We start from the raw sequence: 16978 nt of genomic DNA on the forward strand, positions 1-16978 counted from the left end.
GGAAGTGGACTGCAAATGTGGCTAGACTGTGCAGAGGAGAGAAACATCCCACTGATGTTTATTATCTGTTTGGTTTTCTAATGGAAAGCGTTGGGCTTCGTATGTAACTAAATGGTAGAGCGCTTGCCTGGTATGTGAGTCCCTAATCAGTCTTCAGTATCCCCCACCCTCAAAATCTGGCAGCTTGAAACAGGTTAAGGTGGAATATTAAAGCCATAGAAATTGGAAAATGCTACAAATTAAGATTCTATCGCTACCCCACTGAAAGACTGTGGTGGAATATTGGTTTAAGATGCGTTACATTTGTTTATTCGGAGGGACATTTGTTTAACGATGTAAAGATGTGTTGCATTCTTTTCTGTTGCATTTGTTTAACTCTGTGAAGCTGTGTTACTTTGCCTGTCTAAAACACCTGATTGGTCTAATAAAGAGCTGAACAGCTAATAGTGAGGCTGGAGTAGGGATAGCTGGGGCTGGCAGGCAGAGAGAAAAAAATAGGAGGAGAAATCTGGGAAGAAAAGATCAAGGAACAAGAAAAGGAGAGAGGACACCAGGGGCCAGTTACCTTGCTACACATCAAGCCACAGAGTAAGAAGTAAAGAAAGGCATATAGAATACAGAAATATAAAAGCCCAGAGGCAAAAGATAGATGGGATAATTTAAGCTAAGAAAAGCTGGCAAGAAACAAGCCAAGCTAAGGCCGGGCATTCATAAGAACGAGTAAGTCTCTAAGTATTTATTTGGGAGATGGGTGGCATTCCCCACCCCCACAAAGAGTACAAAGCAAAGGGCCAAAAGAGCAAAACAACCGACTACAAAAGACAGCACAGCACTGGGTGCCACGTGGCTTATTCTCCCAGTTTTAATACCCCTGCCATAACCAAACCAACATGGGGTTATAGTTACGTAAGAGAGTAGAGGTTCCAAAAGGGTCTCTCTGAGAGAAACCACTGTTCCTTAGAGTAGCTCAGTCCAGAGAGAGAGAGAGAGAGAGCGAGAGAGAGAGACCTCTCCCTTCCTCTTCAGCCCTTAGCAACCACTTAGTTTGAGCCTGTTTCTGTTCTTAGCCCTGAATCCAGCTGGGAGACTCACATTTTCCCTTGGGTTTATAGACCTTAAATGCACTCACTGTCCTTCAAAACACTTCCCTTCCTTCCTTGTGTAAATAAATTCCCTTTCAATGATCTCCACTTGTCTTAAACAAACAAACAACATCCTGGGAATCCTCAGAAGTGATCCGTCAGCCTGGAAACGTGTGGTGGTAGTTACACCGCAGACTCTTGGGTCAGGCTGAAATAAAGAGGAAGTGAGAACGGATGATTTAATTGCTCACAGGAACGCATCGACTGACAGCAGAGTTGGGGCGGGGCCGTGTTTATTCCGGTTTGATGGATCTGCGACATTAACGAAAGTGTGCACATAAGGACCATCAGGAGATGAGCCCATTGGGAGAGTGAGAGGCACAATGGCAGCTAGAACCCTAATGGGGCCACCAAGTCCTTGGCTATTGTGCAAGAAGCTAGGGACCCGAGAAGCCATTCCCAGTGTTAATGCCAGTCTATTTGCCAACGAGCTAGGGTTACAGGGTGTTGTCCTACTAAATGTATGGGAGCTGCTACTATGACTGATGTCAACCGTTCACTTCATTCCTTAGGTAACTCATTCAAGGCCACAGAGGCATTCCTTGACGTTAGAAAGGACGATAAGTTCAGAGGAGGAAAAAAAAAGTCCATGTTGCAGGGGATTTCCTGAGACAGTCATCCTCACACTGGTCTCATTCCAGTCCCACCCTCTCCCTGGGGCACACAGGGCATCTTCCCTCCCGCGACACAGAGGGCCTAATGGTACTTCTATCAAAGCACCTCTGCAAGAGTTCAGTGAGTTCACATTCAGAGAGTTCTGCGCACTCAGTGTGTGTCAGCCAGCGCTCACATGTCACGTCTCCACCACTTCAGGGGACTGAAGTGATGATCTGTCCCTGTAAGTTTCTTCCCGTGAAGCACGTGAGGCCTTTTCAGGAAGACCCTGACATCTTACAACTTGACACCATGTCTGGAGGAGGGGGGGACCATAAATGTCTTTAAGTGAAGTCTTCACATAGATACGGCCCCTTTAAGAAAGATTTATAGTGAAGAGCAGCAAACTGGCCCGGAGGTGTCTCGGTAAAGAAAACTTTAGCCAACTCATTTCCTAAATTGACGGTCATAGGAAAAACATCCCTTCTTGTAATTTCTCGTAACGTTTCATGGAATTAGAGTTCTACTGGGGATCACATACTTCTGTTTAGATTTCTGTTTTTCTCTCTTAGTCAACTTCTTAAAATTTATTTTAGAATTCTAAGTTTATATGCATACAAATAGAGATAAAAAATCTTGGGTTGATTTGCACGTTGGTTTGAGTAGATATTCTGGCTAATGCATTTAAGCAATCTAACGCTACAGAACGTGCTTCAGTACGTTCAATCTTCATTGGAAAGCATTCTGCAGCCCTCTCGACCTCTAATAAAATACAGCCGCATGGGGATTTGTTAAAGTGAGGCTTTAGTTTCATCTGGGTCGGGATCAGAGGCTCGGCATTTCTAAGCAGCTAGATGGTGCCAATGAGACCAGTGTCTGGACCACACACTGAGGGCAGGTTCCCCTGCTGCCTTGGTAAACTCAGTAGAACAAAAACAGTCAAATTGTTAATCCAAGTAAAATCGTACATGCTGCTGATGGAGCCACACAAGGAAATAGTCTGGATTTTTTGTTTTTTAAAAAATCAACCCGTTTTCTGATGGGGCTCCTAACCAGTGATTCTCTAAAAGGGCACCTCATACAAGTCTGTACATCACACACACAGCAGATCTTGTGCGTCATCAGAGTTAGGAGCTGAAGAGGACACGCAGGGAAACAGTTGGCACGTAGACACCGGTGGGGAAATGAGTAAGGATAGCATTGAACATAATGCCAACTGGACAATGATACGGACAGGATTTAGGTAGAAGAATCGGATTGCTGTGTCCTGAGACGTACTGCAGGCTCAGAAAGGGGAAATGAATAATTAGACACGCATTCTGGGAGAATGTGGACATGGATGGCTGTGCCCTAATGCGCCCTGGACTATTCAGTGCAGGGACAATGTAGAGAAGAGGAGACATCCTCTTCCCGATCCACTGCCTGGCACTCCTTATCCTCCTAACCATGATTTATTCTCCCTACATTGGTAAGGCCAGCACTTACTACCGTCTTGCACATTACGTATTTATCAATCGCATCTCCTGCCTGTCTCCTCTACTAGAATACATGCTCCTCAAAGGCAAGAATTTCTGTTTCGTTCTCTGATGTGTCCTAAGCCCTCAGCAGACAAAAGGCCCCCAATAGATAGTCACCGAATGAACAGATGGATGGACAAGTAAATGAACACATTAGGTGCACTGAACGTCATATCAGAGGAAACTATTATACACATTCAAAAATGTTGCCTGTTTCCCTATGAGAGCTACCTGGGTTCCTCAACAACAAAGTCTTTTTTCTTTCCTCTTTTATTTGCTGAGTAGTAAATTTTGAGTTTTAGATAGTGCTCTGAGGTAATGGGATTTGCACATACCCAGTCCCGCCTTACAAATGGTGTTGGGGTGAACGTTCCCCAAATTGAAGCAATTTTGTATGTAGTTCTTTCAGTCAGCACATACAGATAAGAATTTTTTTTGTTTTATTCCCAAATAGTACAGTGAACTTTGAAGATGTAACTAGATTTTTTTAAAGGATAATTTATTTCTATCTTATGTATATGGGTGTTTTGCCTGTGTGTGTGTGTGTGTGTGTGTGCATGTGTTTGTGCCACATGTACGCAGTATCCTCTGGAATTGGAGGATAGTTGTGAGTCACCATGTCAATGCTGGAAACCAAACCCAGGTCCTCTGAAAGAGCAGCCAGTGCTCTTAACCACTGAGCCATCTCTCCAGCCCCAGGTGCAAATATTTTTTGAGATATTACATCCATTTCTATGGCATGGATAAAGTGTTAAACACTTCATCTTATGAGTTTATTGTATCTTAGTTCTCATTTTAACACTACAAGGAAGACTGTTACATCTAAGAAACTGGAGACCAAAGAGCTTTTGATAACTGGCATAGGATCAGAAACAGCCAGGAAGTAGCCGTGAACTCGCCTACTCTGCGTGTGTTTTAAGCCTGTTCAGATGAGAGTTTGAATACAAGCAAGGATCTGGGCAACTTGGTATTCTTAGTGAAGTTCTCTGAGGCCGGTCCAGATCTGGAGTCGGTCGGAAAGGGTAAGCCACGCTGTCCTCCACCCTCCACTGCTTAAGAGACGAAGCTTGCCAAAAGAAACCCAATAAACTGCATGTGGAGATTTCACCAATTCCCTGAAATTCAAAATAGTATTTTTATCCCAGGCTGGACTTGAATTCATGACCCTTCTGCCTCTGCCTCCTCTGCAAATCCTACCGGTGCGTACCATCACAACCGGTTAAACTATGCATTTTTAAAGAGCATGTTTTTTTCCTTTAAAAGAGGGGTTGGGGTAGGGTGGGGTGGGTGGAGTGGGGTCCCAGAGTGCTTGTTCCCGTTGTATTGCTTCCGTCCGGTCATTGATTTCAAGCCAGAACCTGGAGTCCTCAGTAAAGATAACAAGCATGATCGTGAACTGCCAAGTGGTTCCTCTAGCCTAATAACTTCTTGTTGAGAGGCTTACAGATCCCATTGTGGCGTTTTAAGCTTTGCATGCCACCGGACACTGCTTGGCTCTGTACGCATGCGTCACACTTACGTGTAGCGCCACGCACAGGAGCAGACCTTTGAAAATTCTATTCACTCTTCAAGTAAACTTCTGGGAGCTATGCCAACAGAGAGGCCGAACCGAGCCTGTGGGTGCAGTGTTTTAAGAGAGAGCATACAATTATTACGCTCTGAATCAGTCATGATAACAGGGTGACTACGTTTGAGCAGTGTCAACGGAAGTTCATTCATGATGGCGTGAAAAACCCTGGGTTGTTTTCAGGTGTCCAAGGTCATTGTTCAGGCGAACGGTAGCGCATCCGAAGGGTCAGGGACCATTCTCTTTCATCGGCTTAGTTTCGCCTATTGTGTACCCTATACTCACATTTCCCCCTTCACCATTCCTACGGCTTCTCGTATTCTCTTGTGGCGCTAAAGAAACTTCTTTATCAGGACAAGAAAAGGAGATTCCCCTTCACGAACACTGGACCGTTTTTAACTGAACAGGTTGAGAATTCTTGGCTCCTATTGATAAGAAATTAGCTGATCTCTCCGAGTGTATTGTCTGAGGAGTCATCAACCTGCTCGCGCGGGCCAGCAAAGGGAAGGCTAAGTGAGATGGGTCGGGTTTGCATCGATCACTTTCGGCACCAGGCACGCACGCGCTCACCTTTGCAGGCATCTGGGGCGGAGAAAGGTCGCCTGAGGTCCCGGTAGAAGCCCGGCTTACAGCGCTGGCAGTGCTGACCTTCGGTGTTGTGCTGGCAGTTGGTGCAGACGCCCCCGCTGCGGTTCCCTGACGCCTCCCACACCTGGCTGTCGAAGTGACAGGTGTCAGCGTGCCCGTTGCACTTGCAGGCTGGCGACAAAACAGACAGGAGGGACATAAAAACCACTGCCGAGGGTTCACTGGTGAGCGAGATGTGAAACTAGGATCGAGTTAAATTTAAATTTCATTTATTTACAGAAGAGGAGCTAGCACAATAATAAAGGCAATACAAAAAGGAATATTTTAAGAGCTAACTTGCTTCCCCTTGATCGGGATGCCACTTTTATTTTACGCTTCTTATCTGGCTTTTCCGTTTTCATTATATAATTGGTCTTTTAAAGGGTTCATATATGTATGAAGGTCATCATGATCACCGGTGTGGATTGTTAGCTGGACGGAGTCTAGATCACTTGGAAACTTAGCCTCAGCATGCCTGGAAATTATCTTCAGTGTGTTCATGGGTGTGGGAGGAGCCATCATAGCTGTGGACCAGGCCAATCTTTGGACAGAGAGTTTGGAGAAGACAGTTGAGCGCATGTATTCCCCGTTGCCTGTTTTCTGATTGTGGATGCGGTGTGATGTGACCACCTGCTTCAAGTCCCTATACTTGACTTTCCTGCCTGTCCCCTTGAACTGTATGCCAGAATAAGCCCCTTACATGGCTTTTTGTCAGAGTAACCAAACACGGCAACAGGAAAAGAAACTAAAACATTTATCAGAGTAAAGGAAGATATGTCCATTCAGCCAAAGGCATTCTGGTTACTCTGAGGCTGGCATCTATTTTGGAAAGATATTTGAGCGGTCACCAGTTTTCCTCTTGGATGGTGCCGCTTGACCTTGTCCATTCCTGCTACTTTCTCGGGATCAGTGGATCTCTTGCCTCTGGGGAGAAAACCTAAGACTCTTGGCATTATTTGAAAAATACAGGGTGTATTGCAGATAGAAACCATAATTCATGCTTGCCCATGAGCCTGCAAAGAAACACTTGGTGGACAGTGAACAGAGCCTAAGTATCTCTCGTTTGTGGTACTAAGGTCAAGGGCTTCACATGTGCTAGGTGCTTTGTGTGTATGTGTGTGTGCGCGCACGTGCACACGTGCATGTGTGTACATACCACTGCACACATTTGGGCATCAGAGGACAAATGTGCAGAGATCAATTCTCCCCTTCCACCACATGGGTTCCAACTGGAACTCGGGTGTTTCCTTCCTTCCACAGTGTGGAGCCTGGGGATTGAACTCAGTCATCAGGCTTGGTGGCAAGCCCCTTTACAAGTTGAGTCTTATTGCTGGCCCACCTTTTTGCATTTTATTGTGAGACAGAGTCTCACTTAGCTGCCCCAGCTGTCCTTGAAGTCACTTTATAGCCCTGGCAGGCTTTGATCTTGGGATTCTCCTGCTTCAGTCTTCTGAGTAACTGAGATCAGGGGCCTGAGTCATCAGGACTTGGTTTAGGTTTTCTCCTGTGGAGTAATATGTCTCAGCCGTTGTCCTTTGGTGACTCAAAGGAATTCTGCTATTGAAACTTCAGTTTATAGGGGAGGCCTCCGTGCTCCTTATGTAATAATTTCTCAATGGCATCTCTGAGCTTATCAGTCTTTAGCTCCAAGTGACAGTCTCTGTGTCTGTGTGTACTTAGATATACAGTGGGTTCCCAAGGAAAGGACTAGAAAGGCACTCTAGGAATTTAGGAGAAATTCTTTAGATTCTCTTGATAAGTGATTTAGAATAAGAATCCAGACATCCCCTCCACCCCACCCTGGAAGTCAACTGTATTTGAAAATGCTAGTGCTATTTTTTCCCCCTTGTTTCCTCGACCTGTCATGGTATTTTTCCCAGACTCGTATCTTGAAAAGGCATAAGGCGATTTGATATTTATGCTTAGAGGAAATCCTTTATATTTCTTAGAAACAAATCCATTCCGATTCCAGATTGTGTGTGGGGAGAGATTTCTCGGAACTTTATTCAAAGAGTAAACACTTTCAAATCTGGCAATAGGGCCGAGTGGACAAGAATGTGCTAACTGCTTGGACACTTTGGAGGAGCCAAATGTTGTCCCTGAGAACCTGACGTGGTACAAACATGAGTAGACACAAGATTTAAAAATTCTCCTAAAACAGGCTTGGGACTGGAACCATTTCAGTGAGCACATGTGTTTCTCAGAACATCTGGCCACTTGAATGCCAACCCGATATCATTGGACCAGATTCTGCACATTGTAGTCTGGAAAGAGAAAAACGGTTCATCTTCCCATGGCCTATCTTCTCTTCTCCAAATGCAACCCCAAAATCAATCCTAGTAAACAACCCCATTCTTGACTTCCTGGTTTAATTTTGAGTCTAATCCACCAGTGGGGAACATATCTTATAGGACCCCTGAAAGCGTGGGATCAAATCCTCCTTCCTTCATTTTCTAACTCTGGCAAGACATTTAATCTTACTGAGCCTCAGTTTCCCGATTTCTAAAACAGGATTGACACCATCTTCTCTCTTGGGTTGTTTTGTAAGCTGAATTTAGAAGAAGCTGTTACCATGTTTACCGTTCAGTATCACAGCTACAAGAGCCGTGGGACACTGTAACCCTTATGTAACCCTTAGTTGCTCTTGTGTCTACTCGTTTTTGTATCACATCAAGTTCTCAAGGACAGCTTTTAGGTCCCGCAAGGATCCAAGCGAATAGACAGCACATTCTTGGCCACTCAGTCCTATTGGCTGCGAACTAACTGTTTCCAATGGCTGGAGTCATGCTGGGCAGTGATATGGCTATGTTTGTGTATAGCTTCTGTCGTCCACCACTTTATATTGTGTTTCAAGAGATAACAAGGAATTCACAGATAAGTGTCGTCTACAAAGAAGGCTTTTAAATAGTGGAGGTTGATACTTACTTCTGCACTCGTTAGGAGCCCCCGTTCTGCCATTGGCTGCCTCCCAGGGCCGGTCGTTGTACAACGGCGCACAGTGCTGACAGTGGCTGCCGGCTGTGTTGTGCTTGCACATGCATTTCCCGTGCACCTACAAACACCATTAAGGCAGAGCTGTGAGCATGGGCCGCGTCGCTGAGGGAGGAATTCTCCTCCGGTCTCTCCCTGCACCCGTTGCTTTAGCCGGGAGACATTGATTCTTTTTTTTTTTTTTTTTTTTAAGAAATTAGCGAGTGCAAGAAAAAATACTTATAGTCTGTCTTGTGATTAACTAAAAAAAGAAAGAAAGAAAGAAAGATTTTTCTTGACTATAGAATCTATGGTGTAATGAGAAATTCTGTGGTTTAGCTAAGTATTTAAGTCAGTTTTAATATCATTAGTTTAAAGAAAAAAATTTTAGCATAAAATAGTGCATCTTTACTGCAAAAATTTAGAAATTTGTAATCTTTTCAAAAATAATAATATAAACATTTGAATATATATATATATATTTCTAGTGCCTTAAAATGCAATTAAGGACTTTTCTACATAACATGTTAAGAACATGGTGGAGTATGTGGTCTAGCATGTGCAAGACCCCCTGGGGTTCAATTCTCACACTGCTATCCAAAAAAGGAAAAGGAAATCTGTATGCTTTCTCTAGCATTCTTGTATATCAGACATTCTCTTGTGAGTAACAGCTTAACTGAGCAATCCCCTACTTCTTTATCACAAAGGCTTAAACTCGTGGTTTAAATACTACAGTGAATATCCCTGTAGATCAACTTGTATAAACTTGTATAAATTTGTGTAACTCTTTACTTCTCCTAAATGTGTTTCCTAGAAGTAAAATTAATCGAAGAGCCGAAGAAATATTGCTAAGACTTTGAATACACATTGTCATCATTACTGGGCTTTTCTTTTGACCCCACAACTGAATTCTGGGGGGTCATCTAAAATACCATGTTTCTCAGAGAAGAATGCTTCTGTAGAATCCTTAAGGAGATATTTTTGGTCCTCATTTCACTGATAATGTTAGAAAATACCTTGGATCATCACGTATCACCTAGTAAGAATTACCATGGGGTCCAGGACCAAAATGTATCTCTGGATACTGATACAGTGACTGTAGAGGTGGGACTTTGTAGCACAACTCTGAACGGGCTCCATAAACTCAAAGCTACAAGTTTCTCCTCAAAAACAGTTCTTAAAATGATTCAGCATTAAGGTAACAAATCTTGTCAACCAGTCAATGAATACTTATTGATGATCTAGAAGGGACAGTCAACGATGGGGCACTGAGTTTGGTACACAAAGCGTCACCTTTCTATTTATTTTTACTAATGTGTGCATGTGAATATATCACATGTGTTCCGGTGCCTTCAGAGGCCGGAAGAGGATGCTAGATTCCTAGAGCTGAAGTTAAAAGCTATTGTGAGCTCCCCGACCTGGGTACTGGGAACTGAACTGGGGTCCTCTGGAAGAGCCCAAGGCACTTTGAACTGCAGGATCATTACCCGAGCCACAGTATTTCTTTTCTTTAAGAAAGGATGAGGAGTTGGTGGTGGCTGGAGAGATGGCTAAGTAGTTCACAGCACTGACTTCTCTTCTAGAAGTTTGATCCTCAGCGCCTATGTGGTGGCTCACAACCATCTATAATGCCAGTCCCAGAGATCTAACACCTTTTAGATTTAACACCTGGGCAACAGGTACTGCAATGGGGTACACATACAGGCAAAACACCAACAAGAGAATTTGGGTGGTTGGAGAGAGAGTGTGGTTGTTAGAATATACTGCTTTTCAAGTGGACCCAACCTAAGTTCAGTTCCCAGGAACCATATCAGGAAGCTCAAAGCTGCCTGTAACTTTAGCTCTAGAGGAATCCAACACATCTGGATTTTGCAGGCATCTGCACACACACATACACACACACACACACACACACACACACACACACACACACACACACCAGCATATATATACACATAATTAAGAATAAATTTTTATAAAGGAAAGGATATAGTACAGTTGAAGCAAAGACAATCATGTAGGAGAATGCAGCACTAAACAAGACAGCAAACAAACACAAAAGAGTGAAAAACAATGCAGGAATTCAAAGGGTCTAGAACTGATCTTAGACTGACTGATGTGGAGGGCATTATGAAAGGTGTGGGGCTTGATCTGGCCTTGGCAGATGGACTGCATTTCCAACAAGCTGAAAAGAAGAAATTTCCCAGGACATGTAAATCACATAAACCGAGGTGTTAGGGAGCTCTGTGAGCAAGGGTGATCTTTGAGGCTGGAGCAGGGATTTTCATCATGGCTGAGAAATGATGAGGATTGCAGTGGACCAGAGTGTGCACTAGAGACACAGGCGTGATCTAGACCAGAGTGTGCACTAGAGACACAGGCGTGATCTAGATCAGAGTGTGCACTAGAGACACAGGCGTGATCTAGACCAGAGTGTGTGCTAGACACACAGGCGTGATCTAGACCAGAGTGTGCACTAGACACACAGGTATGGTCTGGATCAGAGTGTGCATTAGAGACACAGGCGTGGTCTGGATCAGAGTGTGCACTAGACACACAGGTATGGTCTGGATCAGAGTGTGCACTAGACACACAGGCGTGGTCTGGATCAGAGTGTGCATTAGAGACACAGGCGTGGTCTAGCGTGCTCATGGCATTCATCAAACATCAGCTCCAAGAGTCTGGAATTTATCCTGTAGCTAATGCAGACACATTAAAGATTTTTAAGGAAAGATACAAATAGGAAGTGTATTAGAGCTACACTTTCTCTTTTTCGCGTTCAAAAACACCATCTTTCTACCTTCTTTCTTCTTGCCTAATAATATACTTTTTCTTTCCTTTCCTCTTTGATTGTTTTTTCACTCCTGCCCCGACTTATGTCTCCCAATAGCCAGCGACGACACCTGTACTTTCTGATAACATTTATAATTTTAAAAGGTAATTATATCTATTCCTTGTTTGTATCTTTTCAAACTTTTTAGCATCCATTTACCAAGGGTTATAGGAAGATGATATTGAAAGGTGCTGTTAATTTTCTTTATAGGAACTCAACGGTTGTCAAGAGTCCAGTTTACCAAGTCTAGTCTTGGAATGTCCAAACCCAATATATAATTTCACCCAATTCATAGGTTATTCTTTCCCACAAATTCTAGGTCTCAGGAGGTCACAGACATTTGGGGGTAACCTCATCAAACATTCATGCATATCACAGGATAATATTGACAGGTCTGTTCCATCCGGAGCATTCCTTTGCTCCCATCTGCCAGGAACTGAAATGGACCTCCCAGGGTCTGAGGATGCTGGGACAGCAAATTTTTCTGCACATAGAAAAAAAAAAATCGTGGAGCTGTCATTTTGTGAATTACCAAAAATAGCTGTAAATCATTACCCAGACAGTTTGAAACAAGAAATCCTTCCTCAGCAATAGAACTCTTGCCGTTCAAGCTTGAAAGATCACCTACTATTTGATGCTCGTGAAAAATGTGCAAGGAAAACTCGGTCTTCCTTGGAGAGCAAACAGAAAAGGGAAACTTTAGTAATTAGTTAAACATAACTCCTATCTGGTTCACAGACATGAACGAAGCAAGGAGTAAGAAAGTGGAGTTGTGCCCCAAAGGGTTCATCTGACACTGCTGTCTGGTTGTCTGACTAGAAAAGGAGGAATAAATCTTGACCACAGAACCACAGCTTCTAATTACACGAGGTATTCAAATATTGTAGGAGTTTCAGAAAGGCCTCTGTTAATATCAAGAAAACTTTTCTCTTTCCGTGTCTAAAGGGTTCCCCCACCACCACCACTGAGACAGGGTTTCTTGGTGTAGCCTTGACTGTCCTGGAACTCACTGTAGACTAGCTGGCCTCGAACTCGCAGAGATCCCCCTGCCTCTGCCTCTTGAATGCTGGGGCTATCACCACCCAGCCAAGGTTTTTATAATTACACACAAGTCTGTTTACCACTAAAATCAACCCATTTTCTACTCATTTTGAGCACATTCCTCTACTTGTGCAGACTTGAAAGAAGTCATTCGAGGAATCACTGGACCAGTGTGTTCATTGTGAGCTGCGCGGTTTTGTTACAATAGGTGTACATTAAAACCAGAGAGAAGGAAAAGGAAAATGCCATCTTTTCATACTTGAAGCTACATGCGTAAGAATTTTGGCGGGGCCAAAAATCAGCTATGCCTTTTAGAGCCATTGTCAGAAGATCTGTCTGGGACAGCAAAGCTTCTTTCTTTCCTTTTTACTGGTTCATTTTGGCTTTCAGTGATCATCTGTCATGTGTCTGAGGGCATTGGTTATGGCAAGAGATGGTGGCAATTTGGTTACAGATGGTATTAAACACTTGTTATTGAACAATCTTTTCTTTGCATGCAGATTTTATATATGGATTCTAAAACAAGATTGATATTACTTTTAATTATGTATCTATATCTGTGCGTCTGCACATAGATATATAACATATGAGTGCTGCTGGCACCTGTGGAGTCCAGGAGAGGGCATCAGATCCCCTGAAGCTGGAGTTATAGGCAGTTGTGAACCTCTAAATGGGTGTTGGAAACCAAATTTGGGCCCTCCTAACCACCGAGCCATCTCTCCAGCCCAAAGATGTTACAGAATATTTAATTATGAGATGAAAGAAAGGCTTAGATCACCTTTAAAAAAAACTTTCGGGGTTCTGAAAAACAATGCAATATCAAAGCCTATGTCTTTGTACTCTGGATGTTGTGCAGCTGTAGGCACAAGGGTAACAAGTCACAACCCACAGTCCTTCCTGGACTGTCAGAGGGTTCTCTTGCCCTCTCAGTAATGCCAGAAATTCCTGACATGAAACACAGAAGAGCCAAGAGCGTTTTTCTTATTTCTTGCCCTGTGTAGCACAGATAAATGAATGAACATGAATAGTCTGGAAATGGAGCTTCACTTGACTTAGAGACCACTAAAATCATCTTTTTGATGTTTTTAGACAGAGTTTCTCTGTAGTTTTGGAGCCTGTCCTGGAACTAGCTCTGGTAGACCAGGCTGGCCTCGAACTCACAGAGATCGATCTGCCTGCCTCTGCCTCCCAGAGGATTAAAGGCATACACCACCGCCGCCCGGCTACTAAAGTCATCTTAAAAATTGTTCTAATTACTTCTGCCCAAGAGTCACACACTTTGCTCCCTAGTGACAATGTTCCCTGTGGACTCTCACCATATCAAAAGGGCTCACGTTCCTCAAGATTCGATATTAAGTTCTTTAGGGGATGTCTGACAAAATCAGTTCCCTACCATTTCTGAGAAAGAAGGTTCAGCCGCCATTTGAGTCTTTTATTCAGATCCTACAGAAAACAACTGTGCAAGTTAATGGGAAACGTGTTTTGTAACTTCATACTGAGAAATGGTTGAATTTCAAAAGTGGAGTCATTTTCTTGTCTGCGATAATTTATATTCACGTGGCTTTATTTCATGACTGAGCAACTCTGGATTCCAGGAGAAAATGAATATCGCTTCATACCAACATCAAAACTTAAAAGATAAAAAAGCATTTGTGAAAGAAGAGTGTCTGGGAGCCAAGAAGAATGCACACTTGACCGTGGCAGCGGCGATGGTGGTGGCGGTGTATAGGCCTCTGTTGACCTCTAATGAATTATCTAGACAGTAGAGAGAAGTCGTGTGGCCTCTTCAGACCAAGTGGGAAGAAACACCGATGAATTTCTGAGGAGATAGTACATTCCTCTTAGAGAAAAGGGTTAGTTTCTAAAGGAATGAACTTCTTCTGCATGAAAGAGAGAAATTTTCTCCCCTCCCCCAAGACAGGGTTTCTCCGTGTAACAGCCCTAGCAATCTCAACACTAAATCTGTGGACCAGACTGACCTTGAACTCACAGAGAGAGATTCTCTGCCTGCCTCTGCCTCCCAGGTGCTGGGATTAGAGTCATGTGCCACCACCGCCCAGCTGAAGAGAGAAATTCTAACAACAGGCTAACCTGTTGAATCTCTTCTGTGGGACAAAAACACGCACAACAATGCTATGCTACAACACTGTGAGGAAAACACATCTTTTCATTAAAAAAATAAACCACGCCCTTTCCCACCAGAAGCCTGCCGTTTTCATTTGACGGAAGAAGAGAAAATAGAACTCCAGAGCGAGTTTGGTGGAAAAGAAGCTTGCAGCATCCCGTCAGGATGGACAAAATAGGCGAGGGGTGTTCCAATCCTTGCCTAATAGTACACAGCCTGGGAGAAGGCAAGGAAAAACAGACAGCTGTGTAGTTTATTCTTTGGGCTGCACCAGAACACTAAAGAAAACAGCTTGTATCCGAAAGCGTGGACTGTGCGGCTAGGTCGAAAGTAAAAGCGATGACGAACGCAGAATATTGGTTCCTGATGAAGATCACTCTTCCCACCTTGCTCGAACCCTGAAATGCTTCTCGGAGGCGTCTGTCCTTCCAATTCTCATGATGGGTCAGGTTCCAGAGCTCTTGACAAAAATACCCCTGAAGTGGTTACTGAAAACCCTAGCCGCAGAGATTATAAATATCAGTTCTTAATCCTCCCTCTGGAGACAGAGGTGCTTGGAGGAGGAGCGGACATCCTGGAGGAATGGAAAGGAACATCTTAGGCGGAGAGGAAAAACTTCGTTAATTTGCCCAGACCAGGCCTTGACTGACACTTGGGAAAAAGCATGAATGGAGCCAATGCAAATTTCTGAAGGAACTGCTAAGCTTTTTACGCTCTTGTGTGAGAACCAGAATGCTTATCTCTCTCCATTAGATTAAAAACTCTTGCAGGGAACGGTGGCTTTGGGTTTTTTTTTTTCTTTTGAATTTCCAGTAAGTGGAATATAATAGGCTACCAGTAAATATGCACTATTTTTCCTCCAGTTGATATATGTTTAGCAGGACCTGGAGGACCTAGCCATTTGTTTAAAACTGCCGAGAAGCCTGGGAGTTAGCCATGCATGTGAAGCAGGCATGAGATCCCTACAGTTGTTTTGCGAATCCGGTATGAGCAAGGCACTTCCTATACAGGCTCTATTAGTTCGTCCCCCGAGTGTCCCCGAGAGACCCACGGCCCTGTGGATCTGCCATGGGATGACAATGAATTAATAATAATCACCATAGTAGTGATTATGTTGTGCAGCTTCTTCAATGTGCCATTCGCTGCTCTAGGCACCGTATAAATATTAATTAACTTGGTTCACACAAAAACCGTATTAGAAGGCAGGAATAATTGGCATTGCCCACTTTCAGGACGGATTAAACCAAGGCCCAGAGGGCTTAAACACTTTGTCCAAATGTCAAACCCTCAAAGACTGGTAGAATGTCTTGAAGTCTAGCAGTCTTACTCCTGAGTTTCCAACCTAACCCCTGTTGGGAAGACCTAGGGAGTAGATCTTGAGGATCTGCTTGACCCAAGCCTGTTCAGAGTGATCCCTAGATGATGCTGGTGGGTCCCAAGTCAGTTTGCCCTTCAAGAGCTTTTCAGGAAGCTGGTGAGATGGTTCAGAAGCTGAGATGGTAGAGAATCTGATCTCTAAAACCCACAGGGTGGAGCGAGAGAACCAACTCCTACGAGTGATTCTCCGACCACCACACTTGTGGCATGCATGTTCCTGTGTGGAGGTATGCATAAGTACGTGTTTAGACACACACACACACACACATTTTTTAAAAAAGACCAGAGTGCTTCAGGACAGAGTTGGCATGGATCTGCGGTGAAGCCAGCTGTTTTGAGGGCAAAGGAATACAGGAAGATTTGCCAGTTTTTCACACCTGCCACAAGTAAGTATCCGGCCAGCGAAGGTGGAGAAGGACATAAGAAACTCACTGGTTGCACACAAAACCTTCCTGTCCATGCACTTAAAACACTGGCTCCGACCAGTGCTGGTTGTGCAGGCCTTTAATCCCAGCACTTGGGAAGCAGAGGAAGGTGTACCTCCGTGAGTTCAAGGCCAGGCTGCTCCACAGAGGGAGTTCTAGGACAGCCAAGACTACACAGGAAACCCTGCCTCTCCCTCTCCTCCTCCAAAAGAGTCGGAGTACAGGAAAGAACACTGTAAAGTGCTGTGCTCTGGATGCGACCTGGCAGGTGCACCCATGACCGCACAGTAGCCCTGGCTGTCTGCAGAGGGCCTGCATGAACATTCCAGCGTGGCTAGGGAAGTAAGCCCCCACCTGTCCCAAGGGAACCCATGGGCAGTTAAAGGTTGCAAAGGCAAGGAAAATCTGACTCCTTGGTGGTGTGGTCACTGAATATTGTCCTCGTCCGAATAAATGATGCCCATCCAACTTCATCCAACCTAGTTAATAAAGAGCAGTGAATAAAGCAGCCAAATGAACAAAGAAAACCAGAAACAAGAAAACAATAAGAGTAACAATAAAAACTATAACCCCCTTCTACTCAATCTTTACAATGTTATTTATCATCTATCTGTCGTCTATCTATCTATCTATCTATCTATCTATCTATCTATCTATCTATCTATCATCTGTCTATTACCTATCTAATCTATCATCTGTCTATCATCTATCTAATTTATTATCTAATCTATCATTTTTCTTATCTATCATCCTCTATCTA

The 16978-nt window shown here is 43.8% G+C and overlaps 1 protein-coding gene across 2 annotated transcripts in view; it reads right to left on the bottom strand.

Annotated features, from left to right (window-relative positions):
- Ntn4 (netrin 4) overlaps nt 1–16978 on the bottom strand; it is a 98854-nt gene that overhangs the window by 26708 nt on the left and 55168 nt on the right. For both annotated transcript variants that reach the window (XM_048418541.3, XM_048418540.3), the window contains exons 4-5: nt 8373–8499; nt 5391–5579 (exon numbers count right to left, since the gene is read on the bottom strand). In XM_048418541.3, coding sequence (XP_048274498.2) covers nt 5391–5579; nt 8373–8499 — 316 coding nt within the window. The remainder of the gene's footprint in view (nt 1–5390; nt 5580–8372; nt 8500–16978) is intronic.

Source organism: Myodes glareolus, chromosome 26, assembly GCF_982192425.1.
Source record: "Myodes glareolus chromosome 26, mMyoGla1.1, whole genome shotgun sequence".
NCBI lineage: Eukaryota > Metazoa > Chordata > Mammalia > Rodentia > Cricetidae > Myodes > Myodes glareolus.